The sequence below is a fragment of the Salmo salar genome, chromosome 02 (assembly GCF_965601325.2).
Source record: "Salmo salar chromosome 02, fSalSal1, whole genome shotgun sequence".
Lineage (NCBI taxonomy): Eukaryota > Metazoa > Chordata > Actinopteri > Salmoniformes > Salmonidae > Salmo > Salmo salar.
In genome coordinates this window covers 20,956,147-20,982,322 of record NC_138292.1, presented here as the reverse complement: position 1 = coordinate 20,982,322, position 26,176 = coordinate 20,956,147, and the positions used below count along the sequence as shown (strand labels likewise).

General features: G+C 49.1%; 1 protein-coding gene across 2 annotated transcripts; it reads right to left on the bottom strand.

The window, feature by feature from the left end:
- Positions 1–1,437: 1,437 nt before the first annotated feature.
- LOC106574904 (sphingosine kinase 2) lies at positions 1,438–25,990 on the bottom strand. Of its 2 annotated transcripts, none has more exons than XM_014151038.3 (8): positions 25,713–25,990; positions 21,934–23,627; positions 16,634–16,783; positions 15,906–16,000; positions 10,618–10,733; positions 8,656–8,859; positions 6,204–7,821; positions 1,438–5,812 (listed from the first exon to the last, which is right to left on the bottom strand). In XM_014151038.3, the coding sequence occupies exons 2-8, from the start codon at positions 22,385–22,387 to the stop codon at positions 5,750–5,752; spliced, it is 2,700 nt and encodes an 899-aa protein (XP_014006513.3). In that variant the 5' UTR covers positions 22,388–23,627; positions 25,713–25,990; the 3' UTR covers positions 1,438–5,749. The 2 variants fall into 2 exon arrangements, with proteins under 2 accessions (XP_014006513.3, XP_082816761.1); XM_082960635.1 differs by lacking the exon at positions 25,713–25,990 and adding an exon at positions 23,981–24,438.
- Positions 25,991–26,176: the final 186 nt, after the last annotated feature.

Below are 26,176 nucleotides of genomic sequence, written 5' to 3'. Positions count from 1 at the left end.
TGGCAGTGTGGTGCCAGGACAACAACCTCTTCCTCAATGTGAGCAAGACAAAGGAGCTGATCGTGGACTACAGGAAAAGGCGGGCCAAATAGGCCCCCATTAACATCGGCGGGGCTGTAATGGAGCGGGTCGAGAGTTTCAAGTTCCTTGGTGTCCACATCACCAATTTTGTGTAACTTTTTAAGTTTTAATTTATTTGGTAAATATTTTCTTGAACTACACTGTTGGTTATGGGCTTGTAAGTAAGCATTTCATGGTAAGGTCTACACTTGTTTTATTCGGCGCATGTGACAAATAAAGTTTGATTTTGATTTGTCTATTAACTAATTTACCACATGGTGATGTCACCATGGAAAGGCCAAAGCTCCATCCCACTAAAACAGGCTGACATTTTTTGCAGTATTTTCAAACAGCGCTTTCACTAAAAGGGCATTTTCCAAAATTTGACAGTATTATTCCAACTTCAGCGTGGAAATATATGTAAAACACGGAAAAATCTAGTTTTTGACTGCACTAGACCTTTAATGATTAGGTGAGGGACAATGTTCAGCACTTTCTTATCATCACTGAGAAAAGGTCAGGAGATGTGACCTCTCACATGGCAGACCTGCAGATCACATGGGCAGCTACACGATTATGTAATTTACTCTGGAGTGTCAAATAACTCCTAATACAATTTGGACCTAGGGAAAACATATGCCAATATAGGTTTTTGCCTGACAAATGTCCAACACAAAATGATGAGACATTGGTCTTTATAAAGACCCCCACCATGGATGAGTGTCAAGGAAGGGAAAATGCATCCTTTCTCCTACCTTTCTTCAGGTGATCCAGAAATGATCATATTGTGAGAAGGCAAGGTTCCCTCCCTGTCAGTGTTTGCAATCCAACCTTGTCAATTCAGTGATTACCTAAGGAATGTAGCATTTCAATGTATTTGATCAGGCTCTCTGAGATGCAACAAAGACAGACATGAGTTTCAGGCTGGTTCAGGGATCAGATATCAAAAGGAAGAAGAACCTACTTCAAAGAAGAGAGGAAGGAGGGAGGCCATGGGAAGAGGAGGAGCCAGGGGGTGGCAATAACAAGACACTGTGGCAGGGGTAGATTAGTCAGAGGAGAGGGAGAGAGGGGGATGGAGGAAAAGGTTCTGAGGCATCAGCTTCCTTGTTTATCAGCAGACTGAGATTTATTAAATCAGAGGACAGGCACTAGGGCTAGACTGTTATTAAGTCACGTTTCAAACAATGGTCTTCCAGATAAATATGCTAAGGATGTTGTCGGTAGGGTTATTTTTCCTCTGTTAAAGCAAATCAATGCCACGTGTACTAAACAGATACGCAGAGTCTTTCCATAAACAACAAAAACATGTTGGGTACTCCTGGGGGGGGGGGGGGGGGGGTCGATGCAAGGAAAATAACAATTTGTAGAGATAGACAAGTTTACAAGATACATTTATTTTAAGGAAAAAAACATTTTAAAAACAATATAACTATGAACTGTACATTATGTATATATTTTCATTTTATTAATAATTACACGTTTATTACAGGTCAATCCATCTATAGACAAACCATCTTACTGGCATTAGCAAGGGGTCACATCTCGGGTTGCAAAATTCAGTTAACCAGGGAATTTATTGAAAGTTTTTCCAAAATCCTGGTTGTCGGACCCTGGTCACAGACACTGAGCAGTACATCAGGTTTCAATTGTCACAGCGAGTCTCTTAAAATTGAGAGAATAGTTTTGTAATTATTTGTCATAATGCACTGACACCAGCCCGAGAACCACCATCCAGTCTTGTGAAATGTTTTATCCTCAGGCCATAGATTGAAGGAAGCTTGGTGTATATCCTGTCAATTTACCTTGAATGACCAGGGATGGACAGCTTTGGTCTAGGGACCAAGGCCCCGTTTGAAATGAAATATTTTCCTTCCTTAAAGTAATCACTGAAACTAACTGATTAGCGACACTGCATCAGCAAGGATTATATCACATAGCCTTCACCTATCAAATCTTGTGATATCAGGGATTACTCAGAGGAAGGAGTAAAGGTTAAATAAAAAAAATTAAGGGAGGAAGGGCTGCATCTGAAAGTATTTGAACAGGGCCTAAAATTAGCAGGCAAGAGAACACAGAGGCCTTGAATTACTCAGACACGACTAATCCATATCAAGCGGCAGGGGTACTGTGGACCAAACAGCCCCGAGCAGTCAAACATGGCATAACTGATTGATACATGCTCATGAGATTAAATTCCTGACATATTAAATTTGTTCCGGTCACAAATACATAAGAATCATATGTTTTTGAGGTTAACTAAAACACCCGTTCAACATAGACATACCAGGTACAGTTGAAGCCAGAAGTTTACATACACCTTAGCCAAATACATTTAAACTCAGTTTTTCACAATTCCTGACATTTAATCAGAGTAAAAATTCCTTGTCTTAGGTCAGTTAGGATCACCACTTTATTTTAAGAATGTGAAATGTCACAATAATAGTAGAAAGAATGATTTATTTCAGCTTTTATTTCTTTCATCACATTCCCAGTGGGTCAGAAGTTTACATACACTCAATAAGTATTTGGTAGCATTGCCTTTAAATTGTTTAATTTGGGTCTAACGTTTTGGGTAGTCTTCCACATGCTTCCCACAATATGTTGGGTGAATTTTGGCCCATTCCTCCTGACAGAGCTGGTGTAACGGAGTCAGGTTTGTAGACCTCCTTGCTCGCACACACTTTTTCAGGTCTGCCCACAAATTTTGTATAGGATTGAGGTCAGGGCTTTGTGATGGCCACTCCAATACCTTGACTTTGTTGTCCTTAAGCCATTTTGCCACAACTTTGGAAGTATGCTTGGGGTCAGTGTCCATTTGGAAGACCCATTTGCGACCAAGCTTTAACTTCCTGACTGATGTCTTGATGTTGTTTCAATATATCCACATCATTTTCCTCCCTCATGATGCGATCTATTTTGTGAAGTGCACCAGTCCCTCCTGCAGCAAAGCACCCCCACAACATGATGCCGCCACCCCATGCTTCACGGTTGGGATGGTGTTCTTCGGCTTGCAAGTCTCCCCCTTTTTCCTCCAAACATAACGATGGTCATTATGGCCAAACAGTTCTATTTTTCTTTCATCAGACCAGAGGACATTTTTCCAAAAAGTACGATCTTTGTCCCCATGTGCAGTTGCAAACCGTCGTCTGGCTTTTTTATGGCGGTTTTGGAGCAGTGGCTTCTTCCTTTCTGAGCGGCCTTTCAGGTTATGTCGATATAAGACTCGTTTTACTGTGGATATAGATACTTTTGTGCCTGTTTCCTCCAGCATCTTCACAAGGTCCTTTGCTGCTGTTCTGGGATTGATTTGCACCTTTCGCACTTTCCTGAGTGGTATGACGGCTACGTGGTCCCATGGTGTTTATACTTGCGTACTATTGTTTGTACAGATGAACGTGGTACCTTCAGGCATTTGGAAATTGCTCCCAAGGATGAACCAGACTTGACCTCAGAATTTTTTTCTGAGGTCTTGGCTGATTTCTTTTGATTTTCCCATGCTGTCAAGCAAAGAGGCACTGAGTTTGAAATACATTCACAGGTACACCTCCAATTGACTCAAATTATGTCAATTAGCCTATCAGAAGCTTCGAAAGCCATGACATCATTTTCTGGAATTTTCCAAGCTGTTTAAAGGCACAGTGTAACTTAGTGTATGTAAACTTCTGACCCACTGGAATTGTGATAGTGAAATGATCTGTCTGTAAACAATTGTTGGAATTTCTTTTTGCCAAAACTATAGTTTGATAACAAGAAATTTGTGGAGTGGTTGAAAAACTAGTTTTAATGACTCCAACCTAAGTGTATGTAAACTTCAGACTTCAACTGTATAGGCTGCATCCCATTGAGAAAGCCATTTCAGAAATGTAGGCTATGATTTGAGTTGGGAGGCACAGCCTTGTCTGTGATTAGCTAAATCCTCAAGATGGTAATCAATCATTTACTGAGTTTATGTTGTCTGTTTAAGATTATAACGGTCTCCTATGGAAACGATCTGCTTGTCATGTGGTAAATAACACCAGCAAGACAAGTACATCTTGTTCCTTTCAACAGCAATCTTTATCTAAAAGACAGAATACAATCGAGTGTTGATTTTCTGCAGCTGCATAACACTTCAGAATCTACTCACAATTATATCAATTAAAATCGACTACAACAGAGGTATGTAAAAAGGCAGTTTACACATGTGGAGCTAGTGACTATTTGCTGAAAACAACCAGCATTCTGGGTCTTTGTGAGACTTTCAGAGGATTCCGTGACAACATACATGAAACTTGATCAAGCAACAGTCTCGTGCTCACTGTGTTGCAACTTCATAATCTAGCATCGTCATCATCATCATCATCATGCACCCTTTTTGCTAAGAAAAACAGTCAAATGCACTATACACCATGATGGCTACTGTTCAACAGTCCCATCTATCCTACTATTGTGGAATACCGTGTATAAGGACTCAATGAGCTTTATCTTTATTTCAGTGTTGATCTAACTTTACTGGTTTATTCTAGGAGTAATCGTCTCCATGGGATTGCTAATAAACTTCCTTTGTTCACAGATATTTCATACACACCAATACAAACTTAACACCACAGTATGCTCATCAGCTTTGCTTTGTTTTTCCTGTAGTGGACAGTCCCCTCTGATTTACCTGGATGGCAGAGGAGGACGGGCTCATTGTCATGGCTGGAATGGAATAAATAGAACGGAGTCAAACATGGGGTTTTGTATGGGTTTGATACCATTCCATTAATTCCATTCCAGTCTTTACAATGAGCCCGTCCTCCTATAGCTCCTCCCACCAGCCTCTGGTGAATGGAGGTTTGCAGAGTCGCAGGTTTAGGCTTCTTATATAAGACAGAAAGGGCAAAGTCACAGGAGATGTACTTTAAGGCATTACAGGGAAGGACGGAGGTTCCAATACGGAAGGGGATCTACATTTGCATGAGGGTGTGGCTCCCTCTGAAGTAGTTCTAGAACTGTTCTAGGACAGTTTTGATATAGAACTAGAACTGTTCTAGGACAGTTTTGAGAGTTCTGCTATAGAACTAGAACTGTTCTAGGACAGTTTTGAGAGTTCTGATATAGAACTAGAACTGTTCTAGGACAGTTTTGAGAGTTCTGCTATAGAACTAGAACTGTTCTAGGACAGTTTTGAGAGTTCTGATATAGAACTAGAACTGTTCTAGGACAGTTTTGAGAGTTCTGATATAGAACTAGAACTGTTCTAGGACAGCTTTGATAGAGAACAAAGAAATCTGAACTCTCTCTGTAAGGCAAGGTCAGGAAATGTGCATCTCTGCATGCCATTTGTGCATACTAGAATGTATACACCACACACATGCACTGAATACACACTCCCCCATACACATTCAACTTGTTTCCCCCCCCTATTTTGTTCCCATGGCTATGCAGGTACAGGCTTCTCAGGATAAACGGAGTGTAATCCAACAGCTGTGCAACAAAGCTTGTTTTCATCCGTTTTTAAAATTCTCTATTAATCCCTCGGCTTGCGTCCTGCACCGCCGCTCTGCTCAGCAGATGATCCCTTCCATTAAACCCCAGAAATGATTTGGGCTATTTTCAGTCTCTGAGGCTTTTTTCTCCTCTTTCTCTGTGAACGTAGATGGCAACAGAGATGATATAATTGGAGAGAGCGCCGTATCAGCTGATCTGGTCAGCCAATCCCTTGTCAGAATCGGGTGATCTTCACTCCAGAGTCGCCGACAATGAGCCGGGACATAGAGGGATGGACCTGAGGGAGACAAACCGATAGAGTGATTAGTATAATACTTTAGAGAAGGGAACTAAAGATAGGTCTTAGAAGTGTATAATGTGGTTATTAATATACCAGAGAAAACATGAAAGCTAAACACAGAAGTCTAACAGCTTTTGTGCACTGAAGTGATAGGCCATCATCAAGGGTTTAATATAATACAGGCAGAATACAGAGGGTAACATCGTACCAAAGACAATACACCAGTTCAGTACTATAGATGTGGAGTGGATTTACATGCACTTACGAGCTGGGATTGTAAGTGAAAAGATTTATTTAAAAAAAGCTTTCGAAATCAGTTTTAAAAATCTTAGCTACTGCCCTCCCCACTCCACTTTCTCACACTCCCCCACTCCATCGCTCTCTCTACCTGTGCCTGCAGCGGGCCGTATGGCACCAGTTCCCCGTCCACAGTGAGTGTTCCTCGTGGGGAGAGGGGCTGCAGCCTGAAGGCCCTGGCTGGGACGTGGCTCACATAGGGGGAGCTGAGAGACAGGTGTGCCCCCCTCTCCATGGCCAGGAACAGACGGAGCAGGGTGGCTCTGGAGATCCCTGCCCGCACAAACGTCAGGTGGATCAGCCCATCGTCAAACCTGGCTTGGGGGGCGGCGTGGAGGTCTGCCCCGAGATGGGACTGGTAGATCGCCAGCACAAGCACAAAGTCCCCCTCAATGGTCACCCAGTCCCGGGTCGGCAGGGCCTGGTCCAAGGGGGGCAGGAGGTCATCCCTGGGGGGGTTGAAAGGGAGTGAGACGGGGGGGCGGTTCTTGAGGGGTCCGGCAGGCTCTGCAATGTCAAAGGTAAAGGAGGGGGAGGGGGACTGGAGAGACGGGGAAGGGGAGGTAGAGTTGGGGGTGTTGGGGCGTGGAACGAGGTAGGAGGAGGAGTGGGGGGAGGCGCAGGACGGGGAGGAAGGGGGCGTGGGAGAGAGGGAGAGGGACAGGGAGGGGAGTTTGGGGGGTAGGGAGTTGGAGTGGGGGTGGTGGAGGAGGGATAGGGGTCTGGGGCGGGATGCGTTCTGGTCCAGAGATTTGGGCTTGAAGGAGAAAGGAGAGTGTCTGAAGGGAGAGGATATGGTGAGGGCTCTCTCCCGGGCGATGTCCAGTGGGTAAGCTTCTTTCTGAAAGTATGTTCCGTTCAGATCCATCTCTTCTGCCCTGTACGAGGCTCCAGACACGGGGTCAGCCTCCTGGCTGAGGGGCTGGCTAAAGAAGGCGTTAGCTATCTGGCTGGAAGGGGCAGAATTCTTCCTTAGAGCCAGTCTGGTCTGCTGGAGGTTGTCTGGGTACAAGTAACACCCCTCTGGGTCCTCGTTGGCCTCTTGCCCTATGTCCACCCCGTACCCCTCTCCAACCTCCTTCGCTTCCATCACCCCATCCATTGAGACACTGCTGCCTTCCCCATTCCTCACTCTCTCCTCTATATCCTCTATCACCCCTGAGTCCTGCTCCATCGTTCCGTCTTCTCTTTCCTCATCTGGCCTTTCTTCCATGTTCCTCGTCATCCCATCCTCCCTTCCCATCCTGCAATCTTCCCTTTCGTTCGACTCCAAACTCGTCCCAGATCTCTCCGAACTTGTCCCTGACCTCCCCGCCTCTCCCTCCATCTCTCTCTCTCTATCCTCTGCCAAGCTACTCGTCCTGACCACCCCCGTTCCCCCTCCCCTGGCCCTCTCCCTCCTCCTCTCCCTCTCTCTCTGCCTCTCCATCTCTCTCTCCCGCTCCCTTTCCGTGTCTACCCTCCTCAGACTCCTCTGTTCGCTGAGGCCCATGTCAGAGCTGGTGCGTTGGATGGGGGTGTGGCAGAAGCCCTCCAGGCCCTCAGTGATGCTGCGGGACAGGGGTCTGCGCAGGGGCGGAGGGATGGCGTCTGGGGATGTGGCGACTATGGAGGGGGGCAGGTAGGACAGACGGCCCTTATAGGAGCGCAGGGAGGCCAGGCGGACCAGAGTGCCCAGGGTGAACCGTGCCGAGCCCAGACCCCGGTACCTGCAACATCACACCATTAAGTTACCAAGGAAACAACAGAGAACATAACACATTACTTATTCATTAGGAATAAGTGTGATCAAGGAGGTACAGTGAAAGATCGCATGTACTTAATTTAAGGATGAGTGACCAAAGGCAAGCGCCCTGCCCCGTCACCCTGGAAGCCTCTTCCCCAGAGTTAAAGAACCCAATCACGTTCTGCCCATGTGTTAGTTTACAGACATCCACCTCCCTTCACATTTCTCACTTTACTCAGCCTCTTCTGAACCCTTCCTATCAACCTTTTTGATAGAAATGATGGAGCCTACTTATCTGCCTCAAATTTCTGAACAGCTGATATAAAACCTGCAGCTATTTGAACCAACATATACATATATATATATATATATTTAGGATGTAGGCTACAACTTTATCTGTTGTAACTAAGGATATTGCAGTAGCACATGTAGGAAGCTGTCTACACATTATATTGGGGCAAAAACAATCTGCATTTAAACCACAAATCACATACAACTGTAATTTCGCTTCTCAATGATCATGCAAGTACTGCACGATTTGACAATGACTGAAATTTGCCTGAGTAGCCTGTTCCACTTCTGGGCAGATGACCATTCAACTACTACTTTGACTGCCTCCTGCTTAGCCAATGTTTGCAATGATGATGGAAAAACTGCCCTTCAGTGTACAGCTTGTGTTTGATAAGCTGTGTCAGCAGAGGGAGCAGTAAAATAGAGAATCCCGCACATGTGCAGAAGCTTCGGCTGTTTAGCTATCGGGAAGAGGACTCCAGAGAACTCGGCACCGCAGCCACGCCATTAACTTAAACACACACACCTCTCACTCTCGATGTCCACGTCAGACACAAAGCCCCAGGCCACAGACAGGAAGGAGAACATCCTTCTGGGAAGACCCGGACGGCCATTTTGAGAAGGGGCGGGGCTGGTTGTCACGGAGACCAAATCCATGGGCTTGACTCCGCCACGGCAGAGCTGAAAACAGCAGTTGAGGAGGAGAGGCTCCCGAAGGCACATGTCATAACTGGGATGAAGAGAAAAGTAAGAGGGAAACAGTGGATGGAAGAGAATGGAGAAAGGGTGAGAATGTGGAGAGGGAGAGGAATGGAAAATACAGAGAGGAAAGGTGAGAGGAGAGAGGAAATGAATACTGTGTAATATAAGTTAACGTAATGTTTATGACATCCACAATCAGTGAATGTTATGTAGGTGGCCAAACAAACCATCATAAAGACAACACGAGATAAGAAGGAGAGAGAGATGAAAGAACAGACTGTACTATATTGACTGGACTCATTTATTGACGTGTCTTCCAGAGATAAAGGAGAGAACTCTAGAAATAACAGGACATGAAGAGAGGGAGGGAATAGTGGGGGTAGGAGAAAGAGGGAGGGAGGGAGGGAGTGGGGGGCAGGAGAGAAAGGGAGGGAAGAGAGAATTTCTCTATCAGTCTCAGTCTCGATGAGTCGTTGAAACAGCTGATACAGCAATACGAGAGGCATAAGGATTAGTTGAAGATGCTAAAGTCTACAGTACTTTAATAAGGCCAATGGGATGTACATCAATAAACTGAAGTCTACTACTGCAATGTAATAGGGCCAATGGGCTGTACATCAATAAACTAAAGTCTAAAGGTTGACCGTGATTAGAATTAAGGTTGGGCGATATTTGGGGAGACCTCTTCTACGATATGCTACTCCAAATATTGTGATATCCGATATAATCGTTGGGCGACTTTATTATTTTATTTCCTCTTTTTTATTTAACCTTTAACTTTTGGGGTGTCAGGTAGCCTATTGGACCAGTAACCGAAAGGTTGCTGGATCGAATCCCCGAGCTGACATGGTAAAAATCTGTCGTTCTGCTCCTGAACAAGGCAGTTAACCCACTGTTCCCTGGCAGGCTGTCATTGTAAATAATAATTTGTTCTTAACTGACTTGCCTAGTTAAATAAAGGTTCATTAAAAACAATTGTCAAGTCAGTTAAGAACAAATTCTTATTTAGAATGACGGTCTACCCCAGACAAATCCTCCCCTAACCCGGACGACGCTAGGCTATTGTGCGCCGCCCTATGGGACTTCCGATCATGGCCAGTTGTGATACAGCCTGGAATCAAACCACTCGGGAGCCACCAATATTGACTAGATAATTCCAGACTGTGCAAGTTTTGTCCTTATATGATTTTCTAGTCACATTCTCATTAAATAACCTTAGTAAGGCAAAAAAATGTCTTCATTTATTTAGACTTCATTTTACAACATATTGTTGCAGCCTAACTTATAAGACTGCACCGTTAGATTTTTATTAAAGCTCAAATACAGAAGTCTTGCACATCCCAATACACCTACCATCTTGGACTTCACATATTCGTCAATGTCAAGCATCCCGATATTCGATAGAATCATATATCGGCCCAATGCTAATTAGACTGCACACCTTTCACTTCCAATGAAAACTACTGTGGGTGTGTGTGACTGTAAAGGTGCGTGTTTATCTACATCTGCATTGAGAAATGTATCAAGTGGTTGAGGAATGAATTTGAGGCTGAGAGAAATTATTAATTCAATCCAGACACACCATGGGACCAGAACCCTGAACTGGAATAACCTTTGCATTCATTTCATTGCTTCTACTAGTATCTCCAGCATTCTCACCATTGATCTAACAAGAAATTCTAAAATATTGCATGTTTAGGTTTGTATCAGTCTCATATCTCTGGTCAAGTCATTACATGTGTCACATAGCTGGTTGGATGTGTGTGTGTGTGTGTGTGTGACCCACCCTGCATGGTGGTTGATGGATCCAGCCAGGGCATTTCCAGAGCCACAGGGCAGGATGCCTACAGGTGTCTTTATTGCTAGTTCCCAGTCTGGACGCTCCATCAAACCATTGATCACCTGGAGAGAGAAAAGCAGAGCAGAGTCAGACACACACACCATCCCCCCCACACACACACCATCCCCCCCACACACACACCATCCCCCCCACACACACACCATCCCCCCCCCACACACACACACACACACCATCCCCCCCACACACACACACACCATCCCCCCCCCACACACACACCATCCCCCCCCCCACACACACACCATCCCCCCCACACACACACACACATCCCCCCCCCCCACACACACACACACCATCCCCCCCCCCACACACACACCATCCCCCCCACACACACACCATCCCCCCCCCCACACACACCATCCCCCCCCCACACACACACACCCCATCCCCCCCCACACACACACCATCCCCCCCCCACACACACACACACCATCCCCCCCCCACACACACACACACCATCCCCCCCCCACACACACACACACCATCCCCCCCCCACACACACACACACCATCCCCCCCACACAACACACACCATCCCCCCCACACACACACACACACCATCCCCCCCACACACACACACACCATCCCCCCCCACACACACACACACCATCCCCCCCCACACACACACACACCACCCCCCACACACACACACACCACCCCCACACACACCCCCCCCACACACACACACATCCCCACACACACACACATCCCCCCCACACACACACACCATCCCCCCCACACACACACACACACCCCCCCCACACACACACACCATCCCCCCCCACACACACCACACACATCCCCCCCCCACACCCACACACACCATCCCCCCCCACACACACACACCATCCCCCCCACACACACACACACCATCCCCCCCCACACACACACCATCCCCCCCACACACAACACCATCCCCCCCACACACACACCATCCCCCCCACACACACACACCATCCCCCCCACACACACACACCATCCCCCCCCACACACACACACCATCCCCCCCCACACACACACCATCCCCACCCCACACACACACACCATCCCCCCCCCCCACACACACCATCCCCCCCCCCACACACACACCACTCCCCCCCACACACACACACCATCCCCCCCCCACACACACCCACCATCCCCCCCACACACACACACCATCCCCCCCACACACACACACCATCCCCCCACACACCCACACCACCCCCCCACACACACACCCCCCCACACACCACACCATCCCCCCCACACACACACACCATCCCCCCCCACACACACACACCATCCCCCCCCACACACACACCATCCCCCCCCACACACACACCACCCCCCCACACACACCCCCCCCCCACACACACACCATCCCCCCCCCACACACACACACCACCCCCCCCCCCCACACACACACACACACCATCCCCCCCCACACACACACACACCACCCCCCCCACACACACACACCATCCCCCCCCCCCACACACCACACACACCACCCCCCCCCACACACCACACACCCCCCCACACACACACCATCCCCCCCCACACACACACACACCCCCCCACACACACACCCACCATCCCCCCCCCCACACACACACACCACCCCCCCCACACACACACACCATCCCCCCCACACACACACACCACCCCCCACACACACACCCCCCCCCACACACACACACCATCCCCCCCACACACACACACCATCCCCCCCCACACACACACCATCCCCCCACACACACACACCATCCCCCCACACACACACACCATCCCCCCCCCACACACACACACACCACCCCCCCCCACACACACACACCATCCCCCCCACACACACACACCATCCCCCCCACACACACACACACCCCCCCACACACACACACCATCCCCCCCACACACACACACCATCCCCCCCCACACACACACACCATCCCCCCCCACACACACACACCATCCCCCCCCCACACACACACACCATCCCCCCCACACACACACACCATCCCCCCCCACACACACACACCACCCCCCCCCACACACACACCATCCCCCCACACACACACCATCCCCCCCACCACACACACACCATCCCCCCCCCACACACACACCATCCCCCCCCACACACACACACCATCCCCCCCACACACACACCATCCCCCCCCACACACACACACCATCCCCCCCACACACACACACCATCCCCACCCACACACACACACCATCCCCCCCCCACACACACACACACCATCCCCCCCACACACACACACCACCCCCCCCACACACACACCATCCCCCCACACACACACACCATCCCCCCCCCACACACACCACCCCCCCCCACACACACCATCCCCCCCACACACACACACCATCCCCCCCCACACACACACCATCCCCCCCACACACACACACCATCCCCCCCACACACACACACCATCCCCCCCACACACACACACCATCCCCCCCCCACACACACACACCACCCCCCCCCACACACACACACCATCCCCCCCACACACACACACCATCCCCCCCACCACACACACACACCATCCCCCCCACACACACACACCATCCCCCCCCACACACACACACCATCCCCCCCACCACACACACACCATCCCCCCCACACACACACACACCATCCCCCCCACACACACACACACCATCCCCCCCACACACACACCACCCCCCCACACACACACACCACCCCCCCCACACCACACACCATCCCCCCCCACACACACACACCATCCCCCCCCACACACACACCACCACCCCCCCCACACACACACACCACCCCCCCCCCACACACACACCATCCCCCCCCACACACACACACCATCCCCCCCACACACACACACACACCCCCCCCACACACACACACCATCCCCCCCACACACACACACCATCCCCCCCACACACACACACCATCCCCCCCACACACACACACCACCCACCCACACACACACACCATCCCCCCCCACACACACACACCATCCCCCCCCACACACACACACCATCCCCCCCACACACACACACCATCCCCCCCACACACACACACCACCCCCCCCACACACACCCACCATCCCCCCCACACACACACACCACCCCCCCACACACACACACCATCCCCCCCACCCACCCCACACCACCACCCCCCCCCACACACACACACCATCCCCCCCACACACACACACCATCCCCCCCACACACCCCCCCCCCACACACACACACACCCCCCCACACCCACACATCCCCCCCACACACACCACACACACCCCCCCCACACCACACACACACCATCCCCCCCACACACACACCATCCCCCCCCCACACACACACACACCACCCCCCACACACCCCCCACCATCCCCCCCACACACACACACACCCCCCCACACACACACACATCCCCCCCACACCCCCACCATCCCCCCCCCACACACACACACCACCCCCCCACACACACACACCATCCCCCCACACCCCACCATCCCCCCCACACACACACACCACCCCCCCCACACACACACACCATCCCCCCCCACACCACACACCCCACCATCCCCCCCACACACACACACACACCCCCCCCACACACACCATCCCCCCCACACACAACACACACCCCCCCACACACACACACACCCCCCACACACACCACCCCCCCCCCACACACACACACCATCCCCCCCCACACACACACCCCCACCACCCCCCCACACACACACACCATCCCCCCCACACACACACCATCCCCCCACACACACACACCATCCCCCCCACACACACACACACACCCCCCCCCCACACACACCATCCCCCCCACACACACCCCCACCATCCCCCCCCACACACACACCACACACCCCCCCCACACACACACACACACCCCCCCACACACCCCCACCACCCCCCCCACACATACACACACCCCCCCACACACACACACCATCCCCCCCCCACACACACACACACAACCCCCCCACACACATACACACCCCCCCCCACACACATACACACCCCCCCCACACACACACACACCATCCCCCCCCCCACACACACACACACCATCCCCCCCCCCCCACACACATACACACACCCCCCCACACACACACACCATCCCCCCCCCCACACACACACACATACACACAACCCCCCCACACACATACACACACCCCCCCACACACACACACACACCCCCCCACACACACAACCCCCCCACACACATACACACACCCCCCACACACACACACCATCCCCCCCCACACACACACACCATCCCCCCCACACACACACACACACACCCCCCCACACACACACACACACACCCCCACACACACACACACACCATCCCCCCCACACACACACACACCATGCCCCCCACACACACCATGCCCCCCACACATACACACACACCCCCCCACACACACACACCCCCCAACACCCCCACCATCCCCCCCACACACATACACACACCCCCCCACACATACACACACCCCCCCCACACACATACACACACCCCCCCACACACACACACCACCCCCCCCACACACACACATACACCACCCCACACACATACACACACCCCCCCACACACACAACCCCCCCACACACATACACACACCCCCCACACACACACACCATCCCCCCCCCCCACACACACACACATACACACACACCATCCCCCCCACACACACACACACACCCCCCCCCACACACACACACACACACACCCCCACACACACACCATCCCCCCCACACACACCATGCCCCCCACACATACACACACACACCCCCCCACACACACACACCATCCCCCCCACACATACACACACACACACACATACACACCATCCCCCCCCCCCCACACATACATACACACCCCCCCACACACACACACCATCCCCCCCACACATACACACACACACACACACACCCCCCCACACACACACACCATCCCCCCCACACACACACACACACACACACATACATACACACCCCCACACACACACACACCATCCCCCCCACACATACACACACACCACCCCCCCCACACACACACACACACACACACACACACACACACACACACACACCATCCCCCCCACACATACACACACACACACACACACATACACCATCCCCCCCCCACACACACACACACACACACACACACACACATACATACACCCCCCCCCCACACACACACCCCCACACCTCGTGCAGCAGGCCATCTCCAGAGACTATGATGATGCCGTCCCACTGTGAGAGGGAGATCTCTTTGATTAACTCTCTGGCATGGTTCTGTCGCTCTGAGAAGAAAAGGAGACGTGTTGTTAGGAGGTTGTACCCGTGTGTGTGTGTGTGTGTGTGTGTGTGTGTGATACCGGTTAACAGCTGAGGTTGTAGAGCTGATGTTAAGGTGGGTGTTACCTGTCTGTATCAGGTTGTAGCTGATGTTACGGTGGGTGTTACCTGTCTGTATCAGGTTGTAGCTGATGTTACGGTGGGTGTTACCCGTCTGTATCAGGTTGTAGAGCTGATGTCACGGTGTGTGTTACCCGTCTGTATCAGGTTGTAGAGCTGATGTCACGGTGTGTGTTACCCGTCTGTATCAGGTTGTAGCTGATGTTACGGTGGGTGTTACCCGTCTGTATCAGGTTGTAGCTGATGTTACGGTGGGTGTTACCCGTCTGTATCAGGTTGTAGCTGATGTTACGGTGTGTGTTACCCGTCTGTATCAGGTTGTAGAGCTGATGTTACGGTGTGTGTTACCCGTCTGTATCAGGTTGTAGAGCTGATGTTACGGTGGGTGTTACCCGTCTGTATCAGGTTGTAGCTGATGTTACGGTGTGTGTTACCCGTCTGTATCAGGTTGTAGCTGATGTTACGGTGTGTGTTACCCGTCTGTATCAGGTTGTAGCTGATGTTACGGTGGGTGTTACCTGTCTGTATCAGGTTGTAGCTGATGTTAGCCTCTCTGATCATTGGCAGGATGTGTGTCTGACACCACTGCATAGCCTGGCCTCTCCCACTGAAGGGGTTCACCAATAGCAGCAGCCTTCGGGGACGGGGCAGTAGACGTTTGCCAATTTCTGAGGGAAACCAGCCAATCATTAGAAACAAATTGATTTGATTGTTCTATCAAAAATACAAGGCTTCATCTTCACAGTCTACAAGACAACAACAAACGTAAGTCATACCATAAAGCAGGGTTTCCTAAACTCAGTCCCCACCCCCGGGTGCACGTTTTGGTTTTTGTCTTAGCACTACACAGCTGATTCAAATAACCAACTCAACATCAAGCTTTGATTATTTGGGGAGGACCGAGTTTGGGAAACCCTGCCATTAAGCACAGTGTTTCCCACCCTTAGACCTTGAGTATATCTGTGACAAGGCAAACCTCTTTCAGCTCATCTCAAAGGGACTACCTCTGACCAGATAAGTAATAATGATTCCGTTTGACTAATGGCTCTACATAATTAAATCTTCTAGAATGAAAAGGCACTCAAAGCCCAGGACAGGGAAACAAGGTACTTAACTGAACACTTCAGTGCTTAGTCTTCCACAAAACGCCTAGTAATAACAAGCAGAGCCCTATCTACACAGCAGCACCTACTGTATAGGGTTGAAGTGGACCAAACACTAACTGCACACATCTCTGACTAAAGCCATTATAGAAGTAGAACCAGCAGCTAGGAGGTTGTCTAATTCACACTGCAGAGGAGAGCAACAGACTAGACAGAGTACAAGGAGTTAGAGAGATAAGGAGAGAGAGATAAGACAGGAGACAGAGTTACAGACAGAGTGGAAAAAGAGTTACAGAGAGTAGACAGAGTTACAGACATACAGAGAGGAGACAGTTACAGACAGAGTGTGTGATGAATAGAGCAGGAGAGAGCGAGAGAGAGAAAGGGGTAGTAACTGGGAAAGGAGAAAGAGGGAGGACATTGAAAGAGGAAGGGAGGGGAGGAGGTACAAAACAAAAGAGGACAGAGGGCAGATAGATGAGAGGAGACAGGAGGAGGAGAGGAGACGAGACTGAAAAAGGTGTAAAGACAGCAAGGATGAAAGACTATGGGAGGGAGGATGTACAGACAGACACTGAGGGTGTAGACTAATGCACAGAGACAGTGAGAAAAGAACAGTGTTTGGGAGAGAGGAAGGAGACAAGACAGAGAGATAATGAGCGAGGGAGAGTCAAAACAAATGGAAGAAAAGGGAATGTTGAAATGGATAATAGATGGGCTTTACGTAGGCCTTGGGGTTCTTCCAGGTCCTCAAAGTGCTAAAACGAGACAGCGATGTGAGAAAGGCTGACGATGGAAAAAGCAAAAAGGAGAGTGCAAGACAGAGGGACAGGGAGAGAGAAAGGAGAGCATATACTGTAGATAGATAGAAAGAACCACACAGGCCGTGGGTAAACAGTGGTGTTGCTATCTGGGCAGAACGGGAGCTAGTGGGAAGGGAGGGAGGGAGGGAGGCCGTGTTGGTGAGGGGTGGGAGTTAGTGGGAAGGGAGGGAGGGAGGCCGTGTTGGTGAGGGGTGGGAGTTAGTGGGAAGGGAGGGAGGGAGGCCGTGTTGGTGAGGGGTGGGAGTTAGTGGGAAGGGAGGGAGGGAGGCCGTGTTGGTGAGGGGTGGGAGTTAGTGGGAAGGAAGGGAGGGAGGCCGTGTTGGTGAGGGGTGGGAGTTAGTGGGAAGGGAGGGAGGGAGGCCGTGTTGGTGAGGGGTGGGAGTTAGTGGGAAGGGAGGGAGGGAGGCCGTGTTGGTGAGGGGTGGGAGTTAGTGAGAAGGGAGGGATACTGTGTTGGTGAGGGGTGGGAGTTAGTGGGAGGGAGGAATGCTGTGTTGGTGAGGGGTGGGAGTTAGTGGGAGGGAGGAATGCTGTGTTGGTGAGGGGTGGGAGTTAGTGGGAGGGAGGAATGCTGTGTTGGTGAGGGGTGGGAGTTAGTGGGAGGGAGGAATGCTGTCTTGGTGAGGGGTGGGAGTTAGTGGGAAGGAAGGGAGGGAGGCCGTGTTGGTGAGGGGTGGGAGTTAGTGGGAAGGGAGGGAGGAATGCTGTGTTGGTGAGGGGTGGGAGTTAGTGGGAGGGAGGAATGCTGTCTTGGTGAGGGGTGGGAGTTAGTGGGAGGGAGGAATGCGGTGTTGGTGAGGGGTGGGAGTTAGTGGGAGGGAGGAATGCTGTGTTGGTGAGGGGTGGGAGTTAGTGGGAGGGAGGAATGCTGTGTTGGTGAGGGGTGGGAGTTAGTGGGAGGGAGGAATGCTGTGTTGGTGAGGGGTGGGAGTTAGTGAGAAGGGAGGGATACTGTGTTGGTGAGGGGTGGGAGTTAGTGGGAGGGAGGAATGCTGTCTTGGTGAGGGGTGGGAGTTAGTGGGAGGGAGGAATGCTGTGTTGGTGAGGGGTGGGAGTTAGTGAGAAGGGAGGGATACTGTGTTGGTGAGGGGTGGGAGTTAGTGGGAGGGAGGAATGCTGTCTTGGTGAGGGGTGGGAGTTAGTTGGAAGGGAGGCTGTCTTGGTGAGGGGTGGGTGTTAGTGGGAAGGGAGGGATGCTGTGTTGGTGACGGATGGGAGTTAGTGGGAAGGGAGGCTGTCTTGGTGAGGGGTGGGAGTTAGTGGGAAGGGAGGCTGTCTTGGTGAGGGGTGGGAGTTAGTGGGAAGGGAGGCTGTCTTGGTGAGGGGTGGGAGTTAGTTGGAAGAGTGGGAAGGGAGGGAGGCTGTCTTGGTGAGGGGTGGGAGTTAGTTGGAAGGGAGGCTGTCTTGGTGAGGGGTGGGAGTTAGTGGGAAGGGAGGCTGTCTTGGTGAGGGGTGGGAGTTAGTGGGAAGGGAGGGATGCTGTGTTGGTTAGACGCTGAATGATACAGACCGTGTGTGCAGGACAGATAAGAGCAGAGACAGAGAAAGTAGAGGAAATTAAGTGTTAAAGGGATAACCTAGCCCACACACACACACAGCCAAGAAAGATTAAATAACATGTTTGTTCACATACATGAATGAACCCTTAAACAATACTTTAGCCTTTTAATAGTCAGGGGTCCTGACTGAACATAGCATGCTGTATATACGTACGTACAGTGGGGGAAAAAAGTATTTGATCCCCTGCTGATTTTGTACGTTTGCCCACTGACAAAGAAAGGATCAGTCTATAATTTTAATGGTAGGTTTATTTCAACAGTGAGAGACAGAATAACAAAAATATCCAGAAAAACGCATGTCAAAAATGTTATAAATTGATTTGCATTTTAATGAGGGAAATAAGTATTTGACCCCCTCTCAATCAGAAAGATTTCTGGCTCCCGGGTGTCTTTTATACAGGTAACGAGCTGATTAGGAGCACACTCTTAAAGGGAGTGCTCCAAACCGCAGCTTGTTACCTGTATAAAAGACACCTGTCCACAGAAGCAATCAATCAATCAGATTCCAAACTCTCCACCATGGCCAAGACCAAAGAGCTCTCCAAGAATGTCAGGGACAAGATTGTAGACCTACACAAGGCTGGAATGGGCTACAAGACCATCGCCAAGCAGCTTGGTGAGAAGGTGACAACATTTGGTGCGATTATTCGCAAATGGAAGAAACACAAAAGAACTGTCAATATCCCTCGACCTGGGGATCCATGCAAGATCTCACCTCGTGGAGTTGCAATGATCATGAGAACGGTGAGGAATCAGCCCAGAACTACACGGGAGGATCTTGTCAATGATCTCAAGGCAGCTGGGACCATAGTCACCAAGAAAACAATTGGTAACACACTACGCCGTGAAGGACTGAAATCCTGCAGCGCCCGCAAGGTCCCCCTGCTCAAGAATACATATACATGCCCGTCTGAAGTTTGCCAATGAACATCTGAATGATTCAGAGGACAACTGGTGAAAGTGTTGTGATCAGATGAGACCAAAATGGAGCTCTTTGGCATCAACTCAACTTGCCGTGTTTGGAGGAGGAGGAATGCTGCCTATGACCCCAAGAATACCATCTCCACCGTCAAACATGGAGGTGGAAACATTATGCTTTGGGGGTGTTTTTCTGCTAAGGGGACAGGACAACTTCACCACATCAAAGGGACGATGGACGGGGCCATGTACCGTCAAATCTTGGGTGAGAACCTCCTTCCCTCAGCCAGGGCATTGAAAATGGGTCGTGGATGGGTATTCCAGCATGACAATGACCCAAAGCACACGGCCAAGGCAACAAAGGAGTGGCTCAAGAAGAAGCACATTAAGGTCCTGGAGTGGCCTAGCCCGTCTCCAGACCTTAATCCCATAGACAATCTGTGGAGGGAGCTGAAGGTTCGAGTTGCCAAACGTCAGCCTCGAAACCTTAATGACTTGGAGAAGATCTGCAAAGAGGAGTGGGACAAAATCCCTCCTGAGATGTGTGCAAACCTGGTGGCCAACTACAAGAAACGTCTGACCTCTGTGATTGCCAACAAGGGTTTTGCCACCAAGTACTAAGTCATGTTTTGCAGAGGGGTCAAATACTTATTTCCCTCATTAAAATGCAAATCATTTTATAACATTTTTGACATGCGTTTTTCTGGATTTTCCTGTTGTTATTCTGTCTCTCACTGTTGAAATAAACCTACCATTAAAATGATAGACTGATCATTTCTTTGTCAGTGGGCAAACATACCAAATCAGCAGGGGATCAAATACTTTCCCCCCCCCACTGTACGTACGTACGTACAGTACAACAGCATTGGCGTATATCCATTCATTCCTTATCACATGGCCATTATACAGTTTCCTACAGCCATTATACAGTAGCCTATATCTAGCATGGTCAAAAATGAACTGAACTAGCCTGTATCTGTTAGAACATGCATGGTATTCATACAGTAGCCTAGGCCTATATTCACTTGTATCCTCTGGCCTCCTACATCAAAAGGACCTCAGATCACCCTGTATGACTCCAGTTAACAATAACTAACATAAACACTCATTTATGGAAACAAACTTTATGGAGTGAATGGTGCTAATAAAGTGAATTAAGGTACAGTTAAAGTCTGTACACAGGATAGGAAGTAGTCGACGCCAAACGCCATAACGAGTGCTGATTTGACTTCATTCTCTCTCACGGTGACACTATGCCAGTCTAATGATGGGCATTAGGGAACATCAGACTGATTCCAACAACTGGGATGTTACAATAACCTCAGAACCTACACATATTGTGCCTGGACTGTAACATAGCATACAAACCGACAAGATAACTGATTGCAGCTGTGTTAGTGGAACACACACTCACCCGTGTCAGCAGTGATGGTGACTCCCCTGAGCAGACATTGAATAGCAGTGGACCATCTCTCAGCCTCCACCCTGGCCTCAGCCAGGTACACCCTCACCTGCCTCCTCCTGGACACCCCCTTCCTCCGTCTCCCCGGGGGATACCAGTATAGGACCAGCAAGGGGGGAGCAGGGGCACGGGGACAGCTGCACCCTGCCAGCTCTGACAGGGGTAGTATTAGACGTGCCTCTTTACCAGGGCGGGGGGCCAGGCGCTGGACGTGGATGTGGGAGGGGGTGAGGGTCAAGGCGTAGCTGGAGGCAGGAGAGGGGCTGGGGGAGGGAGACAGGGACGACAGACCCCCAGGGCTGTTGGGGCAGCTGTTGTTGCAGCTGCTGCCCGTTCCCCAGCCCCCGAACTGGCAGTGGAGTAGCGCCTCAGCTGGGGATGGGATGGGGGGCTCTGGGGAACGCATCCTTAGTGTGGTGGGCTTGACGGGGAGAGGACTTCCAACCCTCAGGTTTAGGGTAGGTAAGGTCTGTTTCCTGACAGGTGGACGGTGTGTGAGTGTTTCATGCAGTTGGCAGTTTGTTGGATGGAATAAGTCTGTTTAAATTCAGGTAGTGATACAACATGTCAGTTCACTTGGCCACTGATGGCCACCTTAAAGGAGAATCAAATGGAAGCACCTCTCCTTAGGATCTGCTAGGAAAACCAAAATATAACTATAGACCTGTCAGTCTGTCTTAAAAACTAAAACAAGTTATTTATCCCTGAAACCTCCTTAAAATCATTCTTCCACTTCAGTGCTTGAAATGCAAAGGCAACGCCACAAAAGCACCTCTGAGTTTGACATGTGAAATCCATCTGCACTCAAAGGAGTATTGTACGATCCAAGAAAAATAACTCCCACTGGCCTTCAGATGGAGATTCTTCTCTTTAGTGTGTCAATCCAACAGAGGAACATAAAAACAATGAAAAACACCAGCCTTCACAATGAAATGCGGAAGACAAGGATAGATCTTAGATCAGTCAATTCCAGGTTATGTCTGCCTTGTCCTTAAATGCTATCAGATTCTAGGTTTGTCCATTTCGGAATGATCGACAGACAAGGCTTGTAAACAAAAACAATATACTTTTCCAGTTTAAAATTAAAACAGAATATATATACCCCTAAAGATTAAAAAAATATAACTCAAAGATATGCTTAAATTACAGTTTGAAATGATCTTGATATTTATCAATAAAGTGCAGTTTAGAAATGACGGCTACATGTCAAACAAGAGTTTAAATAACAAAATAAAACAATTACATATTAAAACTATTAATCAGACAAAAATGAACACACCTTGGTCTTGCAAGGAGGCTATAGCAATTTACTTAGCACTAGATTGTGGTGGAATATTGCGTGTTAAGTGCTGAGTCAAACGTCCCGGTCTTCCACAGAAATGAGAGATATGTGGAGGCAGGAGAAAGGTGTGTCAAGGCAGAATTTAAATATTTACAGTAGTGAGATAGAATTGGACATTGACCGCGTAGCTAAGTGTCATCTGAATGAAAAATGCCCCATAATCAGTTGTTTTCCATCATAGACAGAGATGGAAAACCAAACAGAACAGATAAAAACTCAACAATGTTACTAGATTGTGCCGGGGGGTTGTCATTTCTTCAGTTCAAGGGTCGATGTTCATGTTCCTTCACATAGATATGTATACCTAGAGAGAAACACTGGTATTAGTAATCTATTAGCTTCCAATGTCTTCCAGCAGAAAATACTCAGTCTATATATTCAAGTGTTGAAAAAGCATAAAGGAAGTGACTAGTATCAATAACAATGTCCCTTTAAAACTACTACTACTAGTGTGATGGTTGTAGCCATCAATTGTCCCATTAACAATCACCCATATTAGCAAACTTATTTCATTTCAAACTCCACATTTCTCTAGTATAGGCTAGTATTTATCGTCATGAACAATATCAGTCAAATGCCTGCAATAAGTGATCGGTGACGATAATTTTCAGTTTATCGTCCCAGCTCTAGTATCAATGGCACTCCACCCAAACGTACCTTTATGTTTCGTTGACAAAAACATGTGCAGTAGCACCTTGTAAGGCAGTCATTATGAAAACAATAGAACAGTAGAAAACAAGGAGGAAATTACTTTCAAATAAACTTTTCCAACATTCCAGCCGAGTGACTGAGACAGGCTCCCTCACCACATGTCCTGCTTCTAAATTTAGAGTGGTGTGTATGCGTGTTTCACAGTCCGATACAGTTTTATATTGTTCCAAAAGGTGAGTGACTCTTTGGCCAGTTGCAGAAGTGAAAGCAGGGCAGCAAACTCGTGAGAGATTGTGGTTTAAACAGGATTAGGCAATCTGTGTGCATGCATTATCCCCATGTTCAGTATTCCTTAAAGTCATGCAATGATGGCTAAACCACACAGATTTAGAATCACACGTTCCTGACATCTGTGCTCACTGATGCGACAACCTAATATGGGTAAATAAACACTGGTTTATTACCACGTATGCCTAATGAAATTAACCGAGTTTGGTGGACAAATTATGACGGATGGCGTTTGTCCAGACAGTCTTGAGTCTACTTACTTACTCTCTTTCACAATTTGTAACCAGTGGAAGTATGAGTCAGACGGATTAGCCTACTAGACAGATTCTTGCCCAGGACTGGCTTCGGCAGGCATAACTCGTAGCGACCTTCAAATATAGTTTACTCAGTCATCACCAACTGGTTCTTTACTTTGTTATTAGTGAAATACTATGGACTGAAAACACAACGTGCTGGTTAACATGAAGCCTGGAAAACCTTAATTCAAGGAAAGTGTCTATCATTCAGATTCAGCTATCATAGACTACATAACAAAACAGACCCACGAGGCTTCCCTTAAGTATTAACTGTTATGTTCAGTCAATAACTTTTATCTAAGGTGCTGACACAATCAATACTTGGCAGATATGCAGCCTCTGATAAAAAAAATTATACTTGGTGCATTTGCTCGTGCCGATTGTTACACACTGTGTCCTTGAAATGCAGGGTGGCGGGTATCGTTGTTTTACTATGACCGTGCTCGGGAACATTTAGGATCCGTTTGGCAGTCTTGCCCACAACATTGTTTAGAAATGTGTGATCCTTTCTCGGATGGCTAGCTAGCTAGCAGGATAAAGCGACAGACAAATAACGTTGGCTTAGAATGAAGCCATCGAGCTACTAGTTAGCTAATAGTATCGTAGCGATCTAACGTTAGCAAATGACAAGCGTTAACTACAGTTAATAATCATTGCTCAGCAGTCTACTGTGTGCGTAACTATTGCAAGCTAGCTGATAAGTAAACTAGCTACTTCTGACGATTCAAATTGTCATAGTTAGCCATGTTGATTGTGTTGACTGGTAGCTACAGTAGCCATCGCCAGGGAATACAGTATACAAAGCAGTTACCATTCGATTGGGGTAGCAGCAAGCTAGACAATAAGATATCCCAACTTGTTACAGTAGTGGATAGCATGCTAGTCAACAATGTTGTGTTGAGAATCATGTATTGGTTAGCAATAACGTTAAACGCAACTGGTTTATCCTGGCTAAAAGGTCGGTCTAACCACAATATCTAACGTTAGTCGCGAGGCGCTAGCCATCATTTTGTCATTAGCTAGCTAAACAATGTCGTTTCACTAACGTCAGCTCGTAACAAATGCTGACAAGCTAGCTTGGAGATAGCAACTTAATAGGTGAAATAACCGTGTAAATATTAACCCCCAACTGCATACTGAACAACTCAAATTACCTCATTCTGCCTCCCCGGCTTGCTTGCTCCGTAGGAAGGCTATGTGGTTATCCTCCAGGAAGCGTGTATGAAACACGGGAGGGCTGGATAGTTTGAGCGGCGGGGAGGAAGTCCAATCCTGATAAGGAAAGACATTCGGGACCTACCGACATTCTCCAATAGTTGACGGCGCCAGTGCACCGCATTGTGGAGGCCACAGATAATGTCATGAACGACTGAAAGTTACTGAGGACAAGACTGGACTCAAGCAGTCGTCAATACGGTCTAGGCTAGACTATCCATGCTTCCAATGCACTCATCACCTGTCTAAATAAAAATATTACACAAGGCATTGAAAAACAATTGTATTAATAGTACTCAATGTTATAAAACTGGGCCTAGGAGTGAATAGTAAAAGTAGCTTGATTTAAATTGTCCATCAGGTTTGCACAAGAAAATGTCTAGAGTGCAGTACTATGCAAGCA

Bases quoted from the DNA above. Each gene is read 5' to 3' on its own strand.
- LOC106574904 (XM_014151038.3), bottom strand. From the start codon at position 22,387: ATGCGTTCCCCAGAGCCCCCCATCCCATCCCCAGCTGAGGCGCTACTC. The intron at 16,784-21,933 runs GTGAGTGTGTGT...GGTTTCCCTCAG, and splicing joins CACCATCACTGCTGACACGG to AAATTGGCAAACGTCTACTG. The intron at 10,734-15,905 runs GTGTGGGGGTGT...TTCTCTCTCCAG, and splicing joins GAGATGGCCTGCTGCACGAG to GTGATCAATGGTTTGATGGA.